This window comes from Delphinus delphis, chromosome 4 (assembly GCF_949987515.2).
Source record: "Delphinus delphis chromosome 4, mDelDel1.2, whole genome shotgun sequence".
Taxonomy (NCBI): domain Eukaryota; kingdom Metazoa; phylum Chordata; class Mammalia; order Artiodactyla; family Delphinidae; genus Delphinus; species Delphinus delphis.
The window spans coordinates 68,699,917-68,718,864 of record NC_082686.1 but is presented as its reverse complement, the minus strand read 5'-3'; the positions used below and the strand labels follow the sequence as shown (position 1 = coordinate 68,718,864).

Genomic DNA, 18,948 nt, shown 5'->3' with positions numbered 1-18,948 from the left:
TCTTTGTTTTTGGTTACCAAAACTTACTTTTAAGGAAAAAATCAGATAATTTTTGTTTAGCACTTTTGAAAGGGAAACATATATAAATATTCATGTCTCCTAGAAAAGGGAGCTTTATAGTAGAGAAGGGATAATTAATAAAGCTGTATATAACTGAATTGTGATATTCATCTTCAGATCTCCCAAATGCCTCTGTTTAAAGTCACACTTACAAAGCATTCTGATTTTGACAGCAGAAAAAAGCACCCCTAGATGAGGGTCTCTAAAATCCCAGACATTTAGTAATTACAAAGGCTGTGCCTTTATTACAAGTGAATAAATTGACATTTTGGTTTAATAACTGGGATTTGACTAATGAGTCAGTCTCCCAAGAGCCTAGTTCTTGCTCGTGAGTGGCATAAAATTAGATTTTTGAACTTGGAAATCTGAGGTCCAGATCCTGGACTTTTTTTTTTTTTTTTTTTTTGCAGTACGCGGGCCTCTCACTGTTGTGTCCTCTCCCGTTGCGGAGCACAGGCTCCAGACGCGCAGACTCAGCGGCCATGGCTCACAGGCACAGCCGCTCCACGGCATGTGGGATCTTCCCGGACCGGGGCACAAACCCACGTCCCCTGCATCGGCAGGCGGACTCTAAACCACTGCGCCACCAGGGAAGCCCCCAGATCCTGGACTTTTTTGATCCCTACCCAAATATAGCAGCAACCCTGGAGCACTGCTCAGACCGTTAGCAGTCTAGCCCATTGTTTCAGTGGTAAAAAAAGAAAGAGCAGAAATAAAAGGAAAAAAAAATCATGTTTTTATGTGATGAGCTGGCCTTTGAGTTAAAAAAAAAAAGCTAGAAAGAGTGGTGACCTTTCCTTGAGTGGCAAGTGCTTAATAACTCATTTAGGAAAACTTTTTGTTTGTCAATCTTTTTTAGTTTTTCTTATTTGAAATGCGATCTGGCTAAGTATATACACTTAATGTTTGACTCACTAATTAGCCTCTTTGGCAGTATTACATATTATATCATCAGGCTCTGTACTTCATTCGTACATATTTTTAAATAAAAGGTTTATTCACGTATCATTCAATTCATTCATTTTGAATGTGCAGTTCAGTATTTACAGTTATGCAACCATCACAATAATCAATTTTAGAACATTTTCATCACCCCGAAAAGAAACCCTGTACCTATTGGCAGTCACTCTCCATTTTCTTCCTAACTTTCCAGTCCCAGGTCACCACTAATCTACTTTCTGTCTCTATAATTTTGCCTACTCTGGACATTTCATGTAAATTGAATCATACAACATGTAATCTTTTGTAACTGGCTTCCTCGCTCAGCATAATGCTTTAAGGTTCATTAATATTGTAGCATGTATCATTACTTCATTTCCTTTTATTTATTATTTATTACTTTTTATTTATTTTATTTCTAATGTCCCATTATATGGCTTTGCCACATTTTATTTATCCATTCATCTGTTGATGGACATTTTTAATATTTCCACTTTTTGGCTAATATGAATACCACCACAAACATTCATGTACAAGTTTTTCTGTGGGCATATGTTTTCATTTCTCTTGGGTATATATATTCCTAGGAGTGGAATTGCTGGGTCATAGGGTAATTCTGTATTTAACATTTTGAGGCAGACTGTTTTCTAGAGTGTCTGCACCATTTTCTAATCCAATCAGCAATGCATGAGTGTTCCAGCTTCTCCACATCTCCACTTGTTATCATCTGTCTTTTTAATGATAGTGGGCGTGAAGTGTATCTCATTATGATTTGAATTTGCATTTCCCTAATGATGCTGAGCACCTTTTCATGTGCTTATTGACCATTTGCATATTTTCTTTGGAAAAATGTCTATTCAAATTCTTTGACATTTTTAGATGGGGTAGTTTTTTTTATTGTTGAATTATGAGTTCTTTGTATATTTTGTATATATTTCCTTATTATATACATTTGTAGATATTTTCTCCTACCTGGGGGTTTTCTTTTCACTTTCTTGATGGTGTCCTTTGAAGCACATAAGTTTTTAATTTTGATAAAGCCCTTTTTTTTTTCTTGTGCTTTTGGTGTAATATCTAATAAACCATTGCCTAATCCAAGGTCACAAAATTTACATCTATGTAAATAACTCTATTCCAAGAGTTTTATAATTTTACCTCTTACATTTAGGTCTTTGATCCATCTTGAGTAACTTTTTATATATGGTGTAAGAAAGTATCCCAGCTCCATTCTTTGGCATGTAGATATCCAATTGTCCCAGCACCATTTGTTGAAAAATAAATATTTTTCCATTGACTTGTCTTGGCACCCTTGTTGAAAATCAAGTGACTGTAAATGTGAGGGTTTATTTCTGGACTCTCAGTTCTATTCCATTGATTTATATGTCCGTACATTTATATTTTTCTTTTATTCATTCTACAAAGGTTTATTGAGCATCTTTATATGCCAAGCATTGTGCTTGACATGTCCATTTTACTTGCTTTTGAGAACCAAATCCTACCTCTTAAAAGCCCAGATCTTCTTTAAAACTCATTCTAAGATATAATTTTCTTTCATAGCCAAACCTATAGAGCTTTATATGATTTGCACATGGTCTTTTGGCAAGTTGTAGTTTGTCCAACTATATAAATGTCTAGAAGTCTGAGTGTATTTTAGAGGGCTCAGAAGAATGAAAATTGATCAGGGATAGTCCACTGAATGTATTGAAGATGAGGTTAGTTTTAAAGCGGAAGAAGAATTTACAACCCGTGATGAGGGGTTCCTGGCAGGTGTGGAGCTGCCCACGTGCAACTTGACAGGTCCGGAAAGTTGTCAAGTCTAGTTGCTGGGAGCAGTAAGACCAGTGAGGAATGGTGGAGAGGCTACTGGACTGCATACCCATAATTCTGCTTCCAGATTTTATTTTTGTAGCAGTTCCTTTCCAGTGTAAAGTTAACAAAGATAGGAGAATGTTTTCAGATAATGACTTATTGCTGGGTTTAAGATGAGTTAAAGGAGGGAAGAATTTTATATAATGGTGGTGGCTGGTCTCTAGATTGTGGTTGTAGGAACTGAAGGGAGAAGCCAAAGAAATGTAAACTTAGCAGAACTTGATGATTATCTGAAATAACTAAACATGATTCCAGTGTTATAACTTGAGAACATTGTGAAGATAATTGTACCAATGCTTACTGTTAAGAACAAAGTAAGAAGAAATGGTATATAAACTTTGATTTTGTCCACTTGTTGGCAGAATCTTCAAGTGGGTTATAAAAGATGCCAATTTAACCATTAGATAGTATATCATATCAAGTCTGATATCCAGGAGCTTCCAATATTCCAGTGACACAAATACCATTGATTTTCCTTCCATAGTTGCCTGTTCATTTTTGAAATGCGTATTGTAAAAGGAACTTTCAATGTCTAATTTTAAAGGTTAAGCAGTGGTTTTATTTTCTCTACCTGTATAAGTGGTTTTGAAAGGCCTACGAAAGGTACCTAGATTCTGTGGTTTGCTATTGCCATTAACAATCTTATTGTTTTGGGGGAGGAAAAAAGTTTTAATATTGACTACATAGAAAAACATAGTCTATATAGCAACGTAGATAAGTTTCAGTTGCTCATGATAGTTTTGGCTTTAAACATTAAAATTTTGATGTTTTAGAAAATCTATTACATTTTGAAACTAGTACAATACATTTATTTACCCATCCTAAAATTTCTTTCAGGAATTGTTCCATCTTCTGTTGTCCTGACTTCTTTCCAGGTGATGTCAAGAGTTTTTTTAATATGGGCAGTAACACATAGCGTCAAAGAGGTAAGTGTTTAAATTGACAAAAATAAAATAGCTATCAGCTTTAACAAATGTTAGTCAACTTTTCTTTCTCACATGTGTGTTATGGCTAAAGATGGAACTCCAGGTCATATCAGTATAGCCCAGATAAAAATCCCTTGTACTGTAGGAATTGGGTTACTAGTGGGAAACATACCCCAAATATGCAGTGTTGTGAAGAGAAGACTTATTACACAAAGTCCTGAAATCTCAGTTCCCTTGGAGATTGGGCTGGTATGGATGTGGTCTGCACCTCAGTTATATTTTTCTGCTTTCTTGTTTGGATCAAGCACCATAAACTCTGGACATCTTCATCCTTGTAGTGGGACCGTTGTGGAAGTGAGAGACATTAATGCGTTCCCAGAACAGTCCAATCTTTGTAGGACCAGGAGAAACAAACTTGTTTCCACCCAGCCCACCAGGGTTAATGGAATTCCCAAGTGTGCTGAGTCTAGTGGTTCTGGGAGGTCTGGGGTGGTGGATACCTGGGCAGGTCCAGGGATCTGTGGATATGCTCTACTGGGGGTCTGGGGTGGCGGATACCCTCTGCTGGGGGTCTGGGGTGGTGGATACCCTCCGCTGGGGGTCTGGGGTGGTGGATACCCTCTGCTGGGGGTCTGGGGCGGCGGATACCCTCTGCTGGGGATATGGGGTGGTGGATACCCTCTGCTGGGGGTCTGGGGCGGTGGATACCCTCTGCTGGGGATCTGGGGTGGTGGATACCCTCTGCTGGGGATATGGGGTGGTGGATACCCTCTGCTGGGGATATGGGGTGGTGGATACCCTCTGCTGGGGGTCTGGGGTGGTGGATACCCTCTGCTGGGGGTCTGGGGTGGTGGATACCCAGGCAGGCCCAGGGATGCTTCTTGTAAGAACTGGAGGGATTTACCATGGGTGTAAATCCACAACTAAGCTTTCATTTTCTGGTATCAGGGAAGAGAATTGTTTTCTAGTATGTTTTTGGCTTTTTAAAAGTCAGTTATTACTTGCTAATGTCATCGTGAGGAAGAGTACCTGTAGCCACCAGGAAGATTCAGTTTTCAGTTTTCCAGTCCCAGTAACTTATCACCAGCATTATTGGCTTCTTTAGCCTCATGAAATTTGCTAATCCGTTAGCATTATTCTGGTTTTTTCTTTGTCTTCTATTACCCTGAAATCCCTGTCAAAACATTTTGTTTTTCAGAATTTACTTAGACAGTTCCATTTGTATTTTAATTAATGATTTTTTTAACTTGTTACTGGTGTATGATATACATACAGAAAAATGCACATAGCTAATGAGTTTTTAAGCAAAATTGACTAAGCTAAGTTATTGTTTCTGTTATAGATTCACAGACTTTTTCTTTTAAGCTCTTTCACTCCTTGAAGATGTCTGTCTACACTTTCTGTGTAGGAAGAATGTAAAACAATCTCATACTTCTACATGATCACTTTTTAGAGTAATCACATTTCTTAAAACAAAAAAAAAAGTCAAAAACAGGCAAGTAAATCCTAATGTAGCATATTGCCCCTTGACCTCATTCTTGTTTCTGGAGTCAGGAAAAGTTATTGTTTTCATTGGTTTCAAAGTTCTTTCTATAAATCATTTTTAACCTGTATTTCTTCCTCCTTTACGTTTGTGTATACACTCTGTCCTTTCCATTTTAACCAGCAACCCGAATTTTTAATTTCCCAATAGTCTTAAGTGACTTAAACTTTCTTCCTAATAGTAACTCATTTATATTCTTAAACAGGTAATTATGTACTTTCGATAATTAAATGAAGATAGAGTGTTTTCAACTCTGGAGTGTTTAATCAGTTTGCCAGTAGAGTCAGACCCTAGGTGTCCAGGAGCTAATGCTCCAGGTGATGGGTTGTTCATGACCTCTGCTTCTCCTCTCCTCTGCTTCAGTAACCACTCTTCGGGCTTCCCTGGTGACGCAGTGGTTGGGAGTCCGCCTGCCGATGCAGGGGACGCGGGTTCGTGCCCCAGTCCGGGAAGATCCCATATGCCGCGGAGCGGCTGGGCCCGTGAGCCATGGCCACTGAGCCTGCGCGTCCGGAGTCTGTGATCCGCAATGGGAGAGGCCACAACAGTGAGAGGCCTGCATACCGCAAAAAAAAAAAAAAAAAAAACCACTCCTCTGCTTATTAGCACTTCTGACAAACAGGGTGGTAGACAGACAGGTAAATCAAAAATGATTACAGTTCAAGTTAAGCAGTTGTTACCATATTGCTGTTACCGACATTTGCCAGGATTTCCTGGGCAGAGCAGGAAGACAGCTTGGATTAGAAAGCTATTAAATGTCTCTGTGGATTACAACTGTGTTGACCTGGCCATTGCCCTCAGTAACCTCCTGCCTGACAGATGCACAGACTTGACATTTAACAGATGGTTTCACAGGTAGTGTCATATTTGAGCCTTACAGTAATTTAAGTTATATGCTTGTTAGATTTGCATATTCATAATTGTTTCTCTGCAACCAGACTTACCCAATTTCTACTATTGTTAACATATCATTTTCTTAGGACTGTAGTAAATTTTATTGTCTTTCTGTCACCTCTTGGGTCCTCTTCTTTTCACATATACCCTATTGATTAATTGACTTATTCCTTTCTCACGTAAATAGTATTTGCTGTTCCAAGATCACACTTCTTTTCTCCTCATTCCCCTTTTCTTTGAAAAGAACCCATTCATCATTTTGTTTATGGCAGTAGATTCCCTCCTGGCCCACCCCAAGTTGCTAATAGGTAATAGCTGTTGCTGTGGCGTTTCAGAGGCCAGTCTGCTGTCTGTGACCTGTTCCTCACCCCCTTCTCTTGGCCAAAGGCTATTTTTCCTGCGTAGAGTTTCGTGTTAGCTATAATTCAGTTTGTTCTATACAACATTACATATGGCTTCCCTGTTAAACTTCCATTCTTCTGTTTTACCGAAACATCTTTAAAATATCTGTATTTTCTTTATATCCAGCTTTGTTTATTTTAATGGTGGGAATCACATAACCAGTGCATAGGGAAATTGACCTCAGAAATAACTGCTTCATAAAATATATATCACTTTCTCATAGTAATGTTCAAATTCTTTTCACAGTACTCTACTTTCATTCTCAGTTTGTTTTTACATCATATTTCCCTCTAAAGTGGACACAGGTTCTTCATTTTCATAGCATTACGTTTGGATTTGGACTGTTGTTCCACCCTCTCTGGCCTGCTTATATTTTCTATGCTCATTCCCCTGTTTTCTGTAATTGTACATGATGTACTAAGGTATAGCCTGTATACCTTTTAAGACTAGATACTACTTTTTTCATATTTGAGGTATATTTTCTTTTAAGACGCCCGTTAGGACATGCATCCTTACTTGTCATTATAATTCTTTACTGCATGGAATGCTAGTCACGTAGATGTCACCAGGTATATCATAGAACTAAAAGGTGATCAGATGGTTTTCTTTAATGATGTATAAGGACCCACCATCACTAGCAGGACACCTTGATGAGCAGGATATTAAAGAAAAAATGTCTCTATGCTCAAAAGCTTTTTCTTGACCTAACAGAGCAAATAACCTTCCCACTTCTTTCCTTTTAAATGGACTTTTTATATAAGCAAAATAAAATTTCTGATAAAACAGACAAGCTCAGGGTGGGACATAGGGTTTGAGGGATACAGGAGGGAATCAGAAATTCTAGCTAACCTGTTTCCTTTCCAGTTTTCCCACCTGACCTCCAGAACTGAACTGGCTTCTTTCCCATTCCTTAGCCAGGCTGCCCACTGCTACTGCCACATCAGGCCTCTATGGGCATTCGTTCCCCTCACCCTCTGTTTGGGTCTGTGTCTTTGTCTCCTCATTGAACTGAAAAAAGATTGACATTTTTCAGAGTGAATTGCAGTGGGAGATGCCACCTTCTGTCCCTCAGTATGACCCCCCTTCAGAAACAGACAAGTCCACAGGGCACATATTCTTCCTTGTCCAAAAGTAGCTAAGCCAAGCCCCAGATTCCTGGACACACAGGTAGGCCACTGTCCCTTTTCCTGGCCCAGGCCTCTTTGGAGAAGCCCACACACATCCTCTCCGGAGTTCTTAGTGTAAGATCGCCATGTTCTTGGAGCAGAAGTCCCAGGGCATGGGCAGCGGTTGAGTAAGAAGTTGCTGGGCTCTCGCTGACTTTAGCCTAAGTGCAACAAACACCTTCGACACCTTACCAGTGGTAATTTGTGTAAAATAGACTATACTCTGGAGTGCTGAGCCTTCTCTCCTTTCTTCCTCACCCTTTGCCACCATTGGAGAAAAGGATGTTTGCCCACATTCCTTTGGAATGCTCCGTAAATTCTCCTGATTTCACCAGTCAGCTGTTTCCCACTTCTTTCTGGCATGCCACTGGGCTCTGTAACACTTAATCTGCCGTCTCTGCTAACTTCTCAGCAAGATGCCTACAAAAAGCTTGCCATCAGTGTTTAAGAAAGTTAGTAACCTCCAGTTATGATAAAGATATCATTATGCTGTTTGTTGTTGTTTGAGGCATTACAGTTTACAGAGGGCTTTATTAAAATATGTTATAATTATCCACTCTTGACAACTGTCTCTTGAGGTAGGTTGTAGTTCCATTTAAAGTTTGGAAGCTAGAGAGGCAAATGACTGTCTGTCAAATGGCAGAGTTGAAAAGCAGACTTCTGAATTCACAGTCTTCCCACTGCATCAGAACTTGCTCTCACCGGTTAGAAATGTGATGTAAACACATCCTTATTTTTGTGTGCTAACCATACTTTCTTCATCCCGTGTGGAGTTGAAAACCCCCATCTCAGACCCAGAAGCACTCTTCCTCTTCAGCGGTTCTGTCACACCACATGCATATGATTCTCCACTCAGATCGTTTACATGTGAAATGTACAAAGTCAATTGTAGGCCCTGGGGGCTCTTCTGCAGCGCTTCGCCCATGTGCTTCTCTGGTTTTTTAGTGCTCATTTTAGGACACTCTGATTAAATCTCTCCAATTAATTGGCCTTTCTCCATGAAAATTCCAAGACTATTTTTCATACTGGGGTTTATGGACTATTTGGAACAGAATTACCAGAAAGCTTCTTAAAAATGCACTTTCCAGGTCCCGCCCCACATTTGATAAAGAATTTTGGGGAGTGGAGACAGAGAATCATCACTGTTATTAAGCTCCTTGGATAATTTGATGAATTCTAAGGTTTGAGAAATGCTCTAAGAAACTGTAGTGTTGTGCTGTAATTTTATTTGCCCTTCTTTTTTCTTGATTTTACTTCCCACTTCTGCTTAGTTTCCTCGAGACCTCACCAAATTTCACCATCTCTGTCCCAAATCTGAGAGCCATAGTCTCATTCTTAGAGAATGAAAGCCTGGAGTTCCCTTACCCAGCTAAGTGGAGGGACTGTGGAGTTTCTGGTGCCTTCTCCAAAATCTAGTGTCTGTGGAGCTGAGGCTCACTTGCATGTAAGAGGAAGCTTGAGGGGCCCACCTTGAAGTCAGAGGCAGATTTGAAACCATGGCATTAAAGAAGCTAAAACATCATTTGTTTGGGGGGCGAGTTGGAGGGAAGGGCTCCATCCTGGGCAGGTGCTTCTTGTTGCCTGGCCAGCGCCACCAAGTAGATCATTCATTATTCCAGGTAGATTGTTATCGTTTCCACCCAAGGAAATACTGCACAAACATCTCTCTTCTTTGGTTTTCTCAAGAAATGTCATCTTCCTTGGACACTTTTGTTATTTTCTAGGTAAGTCCAATTCAGTATTCTAGAACATGGAGGCTTAACAGCCATCATTTTCATGAGGAGTGGGTGAGTGTGCACTTCGACACTTACCCTGTGGCTTAGGACAGAGCACTTCAACTTTCTGAGCCTTGTTTTTCTCATCTGTGACATGGTAATACTGGTATCTGTCCTGCTCATTTCACAGAGTTTTTGTGGAGATTAACTGAGGGGAATACGTGAAAACAAGGCAGCAGTGTTTAGAAATCAAGGTCTCTAGCATGCAGTTTTTTGCTGAGCAGCTTCTGAAACCCCTTATAAAGCAGTTTCACTTCAGAAGGATTGCTACTTCCTTCATAGATGCCACACAGTTTTTTTTTTTCTTCCTCTTTTCCTCTCCTTTTTCACTCTTGTGGAAGCTAAAGGACTAAGTACAGTGGTGTCCCCGATACTCCACGACTGTTTTCCTGGAGGATACGCCATGATCCTTTTCCTGTTGTGCTGCATTATAGGTTTTCCTTCTCTGCTGGGTCCTCCAGCTGGGCTCGCGGTGCACTCATGCTCTTGCTGCCTCTTGAGGTTGCTTCTCTTGTTAGCATGTTTCCTGTGGCTGCACGTGCTCCTTGTCCCTAACGGCCATCCATGAACATGGGCTTTCGGTTAGGCAGGAAGGGCACCTTCTTATCCATATCATTCAGATGAGGAGCTGAGAGGCTGCATCTGGGGCACGTTGTTCCCTCCTTGGGTACTGTGCTTGGACCAGAAGCCACGCCACTGTCTTCTAGCCCAGGCCATTTCCACAGTGACGTTCCATCTCAGTTAGCAAAGGACATTGGGAGACATTCAGTATCTTTTGGCCCCTTGAGTGCTAAATGTCTAAAGTTCTCCACCCTACTCCATCTGTTCCCTTACTTTCTATTTTAAATATTTCTGTAGGTGGATTTGCATCACCTTCACTTTTAAAATTAGCACCTCTCCTAAAGGTGGGAAGCCTCATTATTTGATTGCTAATCAGACACTGTCAGACTTTAGACAACTCCAAGACAGTTGTAGCAGTACTTTAATGCCACTTCCGCATCTGTTAATAATGGACACTTAAAGATAGTGTTACTTTTCCCAAGGCTGGATGGTTCACTTTGACATTGAATATATTTAGCATAGGTGATTTTGGCAAAATCAGGTTGTCTGTTTTTCCCTCAGTGTTTTTCTGTCCCTTTCCAACATTTTCTTGAACGATGTGTAAAAATTTTATTTCAAAATATTGCAAAATATTTAGATCCTTTTGGGTTCAGTGTAGGCTCACTTCTGATGTTCCATGTTGCATCTTTCTCCCATTGTCTTAGTTCTTTTGTAGTCCTTGGAAAACTTCAGTGGCATTCCTTTGTTCAAAATGTATTATACTCTGTTCTTTGATAATTAAGTCAGTTGTGTTTAAAATAAAATAAAACATCTTAAACCATACAAATGAGTGTTACCACTACATCCTACAAGAACATAGCCTCCCTTTGTCAGTTAATAGTTGAATAGGTTCCAGGCCCAGCAAAATCAGGAAATCAGTTTCATTTGTGTTTAATGTTAATCTTTTTCTCCTCTCGGCTCTCCTCCACTGCACCCTCCTCCATCGGTGACCCTGCCCCACAAACACCCTCACACTTGAAGTTTCTCGGGACCTTTTCTTTTGCTTTCTTACCCCAAGGGCTAAATCTGACATCATCCATTCCCATTCCTCAATTCTGGCACGAGAGGGAGCAGTTAAACCAGACAAACTCCCTGGAAGATTGCACTGTTATCTTCATTTGGGGGAATGTCATTCAGGGCAGGAAGGCCCAGGGCCTGACCTGTCAGCTCCAAAGGAAAGTGCCCCACTCTATGAGGTTCCTCTGGGACTCAAAGCCAGACCTGCCCCAGCCTGCCCAGTCCAGACTGCCCTGCAGATGGCCAGGCCTTTCAGGCCTGAGCACTATTGGTTTCTTCCTTTCCCTCTGCCCCAGAACTTCCAGATCTTGGGTTTCCCAGTGCATTTACAGTTCAGTTAGTCTTTTAAAATATTATGCTAAAACGCTTCTCCCCCATTTAATTGACGTTCTGGATGTATCAGTGGTGTCTCCTACTTTCCTCCTAATTTTTTTTCCTTCTATTTCTGATAATGGAATTTCTGACACAGAAGCTCATTGTTGGAATGAATCCTCTTCAAGCATAAGACATTTTCATACTATTGGGTAGTATCTTAATATATGTAATTGCTGCTACTTAGAAATAGTAGGAAGCCTGTTTAGAGCCAAATCTGGATACTTGGAGTCCTGAGATTAACAAAGATGTCTGACTTTTGGCACTAGGAAACTGTCATGGAATAGGAATGAGAATGATGAAAGAAAAAAAAGGTTACCTTGCATGTAAAATAGTAGTTTCCCAAAGAAGCACCTGAGATGAGATTTACAGGCTGGGAGCCTAAGTGGTTTCAGCTTTGGTTATATGTCATCAGCTTGAGTTGAAGAATAAATAATGCAGGGAAGTAAGCCTGTGTCATAGAAGTGTGCTGTCAAGTTGTACAGTCAGTGGAGAGTTACCAATAAGTGAATTTGACACTCAAACCAGTTTTCACCCATGGTTTGAAAGTGAAGTGAATTCAGGTGTTTATTTCAAGCCAAAAAGGGTAACTGTATAGTCCTGTATAGTGATAGAAACATGTTGGTTACCAGCATTTTTCTTTTGGATATTTCCTCTATCCCAGGACTGTACAAAGGAACTTTTGGTAATGGCAGAAATGTTCTGTGTCTGTGCTGTTCGATATAGTAGCTACTAGTTGTATGTGAACACATATTGAACCCTTGAAATGAAGTTAGAGTGAATGAGGAACTGAATTTTAATGTAATTTAATTTTAAATAGCCACATGTGACTGGAGTTTACTGTAGTTGTTCAGTGTAATATTATTTACCATTCTCTTTATTTCAGTCAGTTAGGTTCCATATATTTTATCTCATATGTGCATGACTGTGTGATTTAAAAAAAAAAAAAAAGCAGGGCTTCCCTGGTGGCGCAGTGGTTGAGAGTCCACCTGCCAATGCAGAGGACACGGGTTCGTGCCCCGGTCTGGGAAGATCCCACATGCCGCGGAGCGGCTGGGCCCGTGAGCCATGGCCGCTGAGCCTGCGCGTCCGGAGCCTGTGCTCCGCAACAGGAGAGGCCACATCAGTGAGAGGCCCGCGTACCGCAAAAAAAAAAAAAAAAAAAGTAGCCAAAGGAAATTTATATGGTATACTTGGTATGCTGTATTCTTTAAATCTGGGGATTTTTTGTTTAGTACTCTAGATTAAATTGTCATAAAAATCCTGATTGCAGGTGTGGGAAACAGTGTGGATGGTATTCTCATCTTTTGCAGAGGTAGCAGTTGATTAACTGGTGAGGCAAGAGGCCATATAGACCCTACCTTTGAGAGACCTGCAGTTTGGCCTTTGCAGTGGATTCACCATGATAACATGTCCCACATATGCCTTTGTTGAAAACCATTTCACAGGCCTTTTCTCTCCCATTTGAGTTCAAAGATACCATAGAAATATAGTCAACATTATTATCCCAGTGAGCTCAGAGATTCTCATTTCACACTAAAAGTGAGCTGGTGGCATACATCGTGAGCATTGCTAAAACATGTCAGCAAAGTCAAGGAAAGTTAAAAATTATTAGCTATAAACTGCTTTTAAACAGCTGTGCTCCACGGTACAATGAGTGGCATTTTTAAAGCATTGATAAATATTCATTGGAAAACTTTTTTAATATGTAGGAGGAGGAACTGTCTCTTAAATTATCTGCTCCTTTGCCAAATCGGTCCTTTATATGCTGTAGCTTTTTTCAGTATAACTGTATTTTCAGCATAAATATGGAGAATCAGATAACTTAATTAAAAATATATAAATGGACAAGAATACCAGTACGTTCAGTCTCCTGATAGTTGACCTGCACAGTGAATGCAGCAGGTAACTGGTCTCAGTGGGAATCTTGAAGATGACAGGGGAACCTGAAGAAATCATCCCTGTCCCCCTGCTCCTGTGAAATATATATGAAGTGTATTTCTATTGCATCTGGGAAGAGGGTTCAATAACCTTTTTTACCTACCCATATCAAGAAGCCCTATATAGTCAAGAAGCTCTCATTTAAAAGCTGTGATGCATCGTGGATAAAATAAAGCATATTACTAAGTCGTCTGCATTTTCCAGAGAGAGGACCCTTTTCCAGTCTGAAGTGACCCTGGTGCGCTTTGGGAGCTTGTAAGACGTGACTTGATACACATGTGTGGTTGTGTGTGGAAGCATGCTGAGGGTGTGCTTGCATTTGGAAGGGAGGGAGGAGACTAATTATTAGGCTTGATGCATTAAAGACTTTTAACTTGACTTTTCTCTAAATTGCTGCCATAATCGTTTGTATTGCATCTTCTCCCCTTTACTATATTTTTCTCTGGCAAAAAAATTACCAGGATAACCAAAAACTCGATAATCATGCATCTCTTTTGCCTTCTGCATTGGTGCTGTCTTTTTAGGTCAAGTTTAGGGAATCTTTTATTGAGGTTACTGCTTCAAAGAAGTGTATGTTGAGAGCTTTAAGTGTAAAAACTAATCAAATTAACCAAGTTTTTATATACTACTTAATAGTTTTTAAAACTTTGGAGTTTTTCAAATAGTCATGTTACATTTGTGTAGCAGTTTGCCATCTGTAGCAGAGCTTATCAGTTGGCACCAGATGTCTGTCCCACAGGTGGGTGTTAAAGGAAAGTTCAAGGAGAATATGATGACTAGAGGGTATACATCATCTCAGAAGAAAGGCCGTGCTCACCTCAGCTAGTGATTGGCAAATCGATCGAGTGTTATGCAGTCGCTCTTTTAAGAAAAAGCAGAAATACAGATTTTTTTTTTTTAATGTGAAATCTCTAACTTAAAAAACTGGCTCAACTATTTTTTAAAGCACTGTACAAACTCAAAATATATGTGGACCAGGATCATGGGACATTGTTTTAATATTTATGCTCCAGGGGATGGTATTCATAGCCTTTGAGGGTTTTTTTCTTTGTTTGTTTGTTTTCATTGGGGCCTTTGTTTTTATTTTCTGTCTTACTGACGTTTTTGCAATTCTTAAACCATCATAGAACAAAAGAACCTTGACATTTCACAGTGTATATTGCCAATTTCGTGTTCTTTTGACCATGTCAGTTACATTTCTGACAATGATCAATCCTGTCCCCTCTAGAGTGTTGGGTAGGCACTCTAGGATGATACATTTAGAGGTCTGGGGCGGACAGTGGGGTGAGTATGCCCCAGCTCTCCCTATGCGGCCACAGTAACCTACTGCTGGGAATACTGTTCTCGGGCTGTCTTGCTGTAGTTAAAGGACTGTTGCTTCGTAGAATACTCAGACTGTATTGGGTATATATGATCAAGGTGGGACTAATTATGACCCCATTCTGATGCAGTCCTCGTGTTTGAGTTTGGTTGAAGGAAATAGTTGCATGAAAACTTTTCAGTTAATAATGTGCTCTTTGGAGGTGAGAAAATCAAACAGAACTCAGGAAGATCATTGGGAAAGGCTAGCAGCTGGTGAGATCCTTAGACCTCCCAGAGTTGGTACAGGCTAATGCCTTTAACACTTACCAACAGGAAGCAAAACAACAACAAACAAAATATCATCTTGGTAATTAGTTAAGCCTAAGAGGCAGCCACCAACCTGTCCTGGGTCCCAGCAGTGGCTAGCATAGATAGTAGAAACTTAATACAGATTTGTTGAATTGAATTTTTCTTTCATGGAATAATAGTAATAACTGCTGTATATTAAATGGCTGGCATTTTACTAAGCATTTGATAGGTTTTTCTGACCTCACGTCAACCATGCAAAGGCAAATATTGCCTCAGTTTCCATGTGAGGAAGCTGAGGCTGGGAGAGATAAGGATATGCAGCCTGGAAGCCTGGAGGTCTGTTTAATTCAAGAGTTGCAATGACTGGAGAAGAGGCTAGTGGTAGGAACCTGCCACTCTTCCTTCATGTTTCCCAGGAAATGGGCTGAGCAGATAGTAGCATTAAAGTTGGACTAATGGGAACATATTAGCATTCAGACCTGCATGTCTGTCATAAATATAGAATTGATCATGCATTGCTTGTTTACCGCATGCTTATACATTTTTCTCATTGCATGTTCAGAAAAGTTAATTTCATGACCAAGACTTGTTTTCGTAGGCCAAAACGTTTAACTAGGCCATCATCCATGTCAAAAATTAGTCCTTAGTTATTGTGTTGTAATGAAAATAATTTTTTAACCAGTTCCCTTTGTCATTATAGGTTAAGAAAAATCTATGTAGATGCACATTTTTTTCTCCTTTAAAGGGGAAGAATATTAATATATAACTTGCATTTTCCATAGAAAAGGAATATTATTTTCTGGTTTGTTTACCGTGTACCCTATCATGGATTTTTAATAAAGACTAAATCATGAAGGACAATTTACACATGAAATTACCATGTGAAAAGACGCTAATCCAGACATCTTTTTTTTTTTAAACCACCACATGTCAATATTTATTACATTTCAACTTCTTGTCAAGGATGACATTCCTTTTAAGCAGATAACTAAGTGAGTTACATTTTTATTCAAAAAAGCTTCAGAAAGTTATGGAAAGGACCAGAATTGTCGTCAGAATTGTCCAGTGCCCCAGCCCAAACCTTCTGCTGACGTCACCATCCAGGCAGCAGCCCTGTGGCCTCACCCTCCCTGGGGAGCTGCCCTCCTCACCCAAGGCTGTTTCAACCAAGGCAGAGAACATGCAGGCCAGGCTGCAGATGGGTCAGACTACTGATTCAGTACCTTCTCTGCTCCGGTATTGTGCTAAGCACTAGGAAGCATGGGAAGGAGAAATCACAGGTGCTGCCCTTACAGGGCTTGCTCAGGAGCAGAACTGAGCAGTACGGTAGAGTGGGATAACTGACAAGGCGGGAAAGACAGGGTGCTGGCACCATGTCACGCTTCCGCTGCCCAGCTGTTTTAGCTCCTGAGGAGCTGTTCAACAGGCCCTGTTGTTCCTCCTCATGGGGTGGTCTTGGGGATGCAATATGTTAATACATATAAAGCATTTAGAACAGTGCCTGGCACTTAGTAAGTGCTCAATAAATGTTAGGTACATATTAGCTATAATGTAACCTAATCTTTTCCCAAAATTATAGTGACAAATTTCTACACAACTGTGTTGAATTCTATGTCCTGAAGCAGAGATATAATTGACTTTTAGAAGAGAGATATAATTGACTTCCCATAGGAATGAATTCTTTTATACTTATTAAAATGGTTTCACAGTTAGCTGGTGAAAATTTAGACATAATTACTTTTACCATACTTAAGGAATAATTAGCCCTACTAAATGGGAGTTATCATTATCTTAATCATCATTATTATCCTAATCTAAAGCATTTATTGAAAGTCTGATTTTGCTTCTTAAGTAAGCTAACCCCTTTTCAAAGCGAGTTTTCGGACCTGCCCTTGGGGTACTTACAGTGTAAGACAACAGTGATGTCGATACAGATTTAGGATCAGCATTAAACCTGTTGTTCCTTCTCAAGTGTGCTCTTATTGGTAGTCTTCGTTATAAATGTTCTTGTATCTTCTTTTATGGTTATGGAGCCCGCCTCTTCCAGCAGATTTAGCGGCTTCATATCAAAAGCAATTTATAGAAACCAGATGATATTGTTTGCTTCTAATTATGTCCCCAAAGTGGTTGCTTAGCTGTCAGGTGATATTTTAAAATAATTTCTTTAGAAGTAATTTCAAATTTACCGAAAATTTGAACTAGAACAGTACAGAGAACTCTCATGTTTCCTTCATTCAGATTCCCCGACTACTGACATTTTACTACATTTGTTCCTGTTCCTGTCACCTGTTCCTCTATATTTATCTACCCCTTATCATTCGTTTTTTTCTGAACCTTGAGAGCAAGCTGTACATGACGTCCTGTCACCCAAGTACATGTTTCATACACTCTCCTACATCACCTGCATAACAACCCTCCAGTCTGGAAGCCAAAACTGATACAATACTATGGTCCCATCCGCAGGCCTCATTCACATTTCACTAACTGTCTAAACTAAGTGTCTTTTTTTTCCCTTCCTGGATGGCACATATTTGCTAAGTATCTTCTATGCTCCAGGTATTGTGCTAAGCACCAGGATACACAGGGAAAGGAGAAACATGGGTGTTGCCATATGTACAGTGAGTTGTCAGATCTCTTTAGACCCCTCAGTCTAAGACTAAGAAGTCCTGATCTGTCTCTCATGTCCTTAACAGTTTTAAAGAGTATAGGCCTTAATTTCCCTAGGGTGACCCTCAGCCTAGATCCATCCAGTGTTCCCTCATAACCAGTTCAAGCCATGCATTCTTGGCAGAAATACCAGAGAAATGGTGCCATGCTCTTCTCAGGGTATCACATGAGGTGGCAGCACCATGACTATACCCAACCCACCCCTGGTGATGTTGACCTCAATCACCTGCTTCTGTTGGTGCCTGCCAGCTTTCTCCACCTTCAAGTCACCATTTTCCCTGTTTTATTGATCAGTATTTTTCGGGAATGATTCCTGGTCTCTATCAGCCAGCTCTGTGATGGCTACCAAATGGTGATTCTCTACTTATGTCATTTCTTTTCCATGTATTAGTTGGCATCCTACTGTAAGGAATAGCTTTCCCTTTCTCTCATTTATTCATTTATTTATTTTATTTATATCAGTTTGGACTTGTGAATTCCTGTATAATCCAGTGGATTGTAATCTGTTATTTACTTTGATGCTAAAATTGTCTGTGATTTGGTCAGTGGGAACCCTTTCTTCTTGTCCTTTTGACTTGTCTTCATCATTGTTTGAGCATTTCCTTACTTTCTGATAAAAAGATTTCCAGAATCATCTTGTACTTCCCCTGCCCCAGCCCTGGAATCAGCCATTATGCCAAGGAGCCTGGTTCCTTTTAGTGGAGGATGGTATATTTAGGAACCAAGATCTGGTAGTTGAGGTGCTCCTCACTACTGGGATGTTATTGCTTCTTGGTCCTCTCAGTAGAGAAAGCTACTATATACATATATGTATCAATACATCTATATGCGTATATACTCATACACATGTATATCTAAAAGTATTTACATCGCTGTATGTGTATATGTGTATACACACACACACACACGCACACGCACACATAAAATCATGAGCTCATACTGATTCCTCCAATTACAATTCAACATCTTGGTGTTCTTTCTAGCGTCTCCCTTCCATGTTTGTAAATACCTATTCCAACAGTGAGAAGTCCATTTTTTAATATATTGATTTATTTGCTCAGTTTACTTATTTACAACATGTCACTGATTTTCCAACCATACTAGCCATCTCTTACACCTGCCATCCCTGTGCCTCTCCCTCACCTCCCCATCCTCAATTGCAAGAG

The 18,948-nt window shown here is 40.0% G+C and overlaps 1 protein-coding gene across 1 annotated transcript in view; it reads left to right on the top strand.

Annotated features, from left to right (window-relative positions):
• HACD2 (3-hydroxyacyl-CoA dehydratase 2) overlaps nucleotides 1–18,948 on the top strand; it is a 92,276-nt gene that overhangs the window by 57,732 nt on the left and 15,596 nt on the right. The window contains exon 4 of the mRNA XM_060010775.1: nucleotides 3,706–3,794. Within this exon, the coding sequence (XP_059866758.1) occupies nucleotides 3,706–3,794 (89 nt within the window). The remainder of the gene's footprint in view (nucleotides 1–3,705; nucleotides 3,795–18,948) is intronic.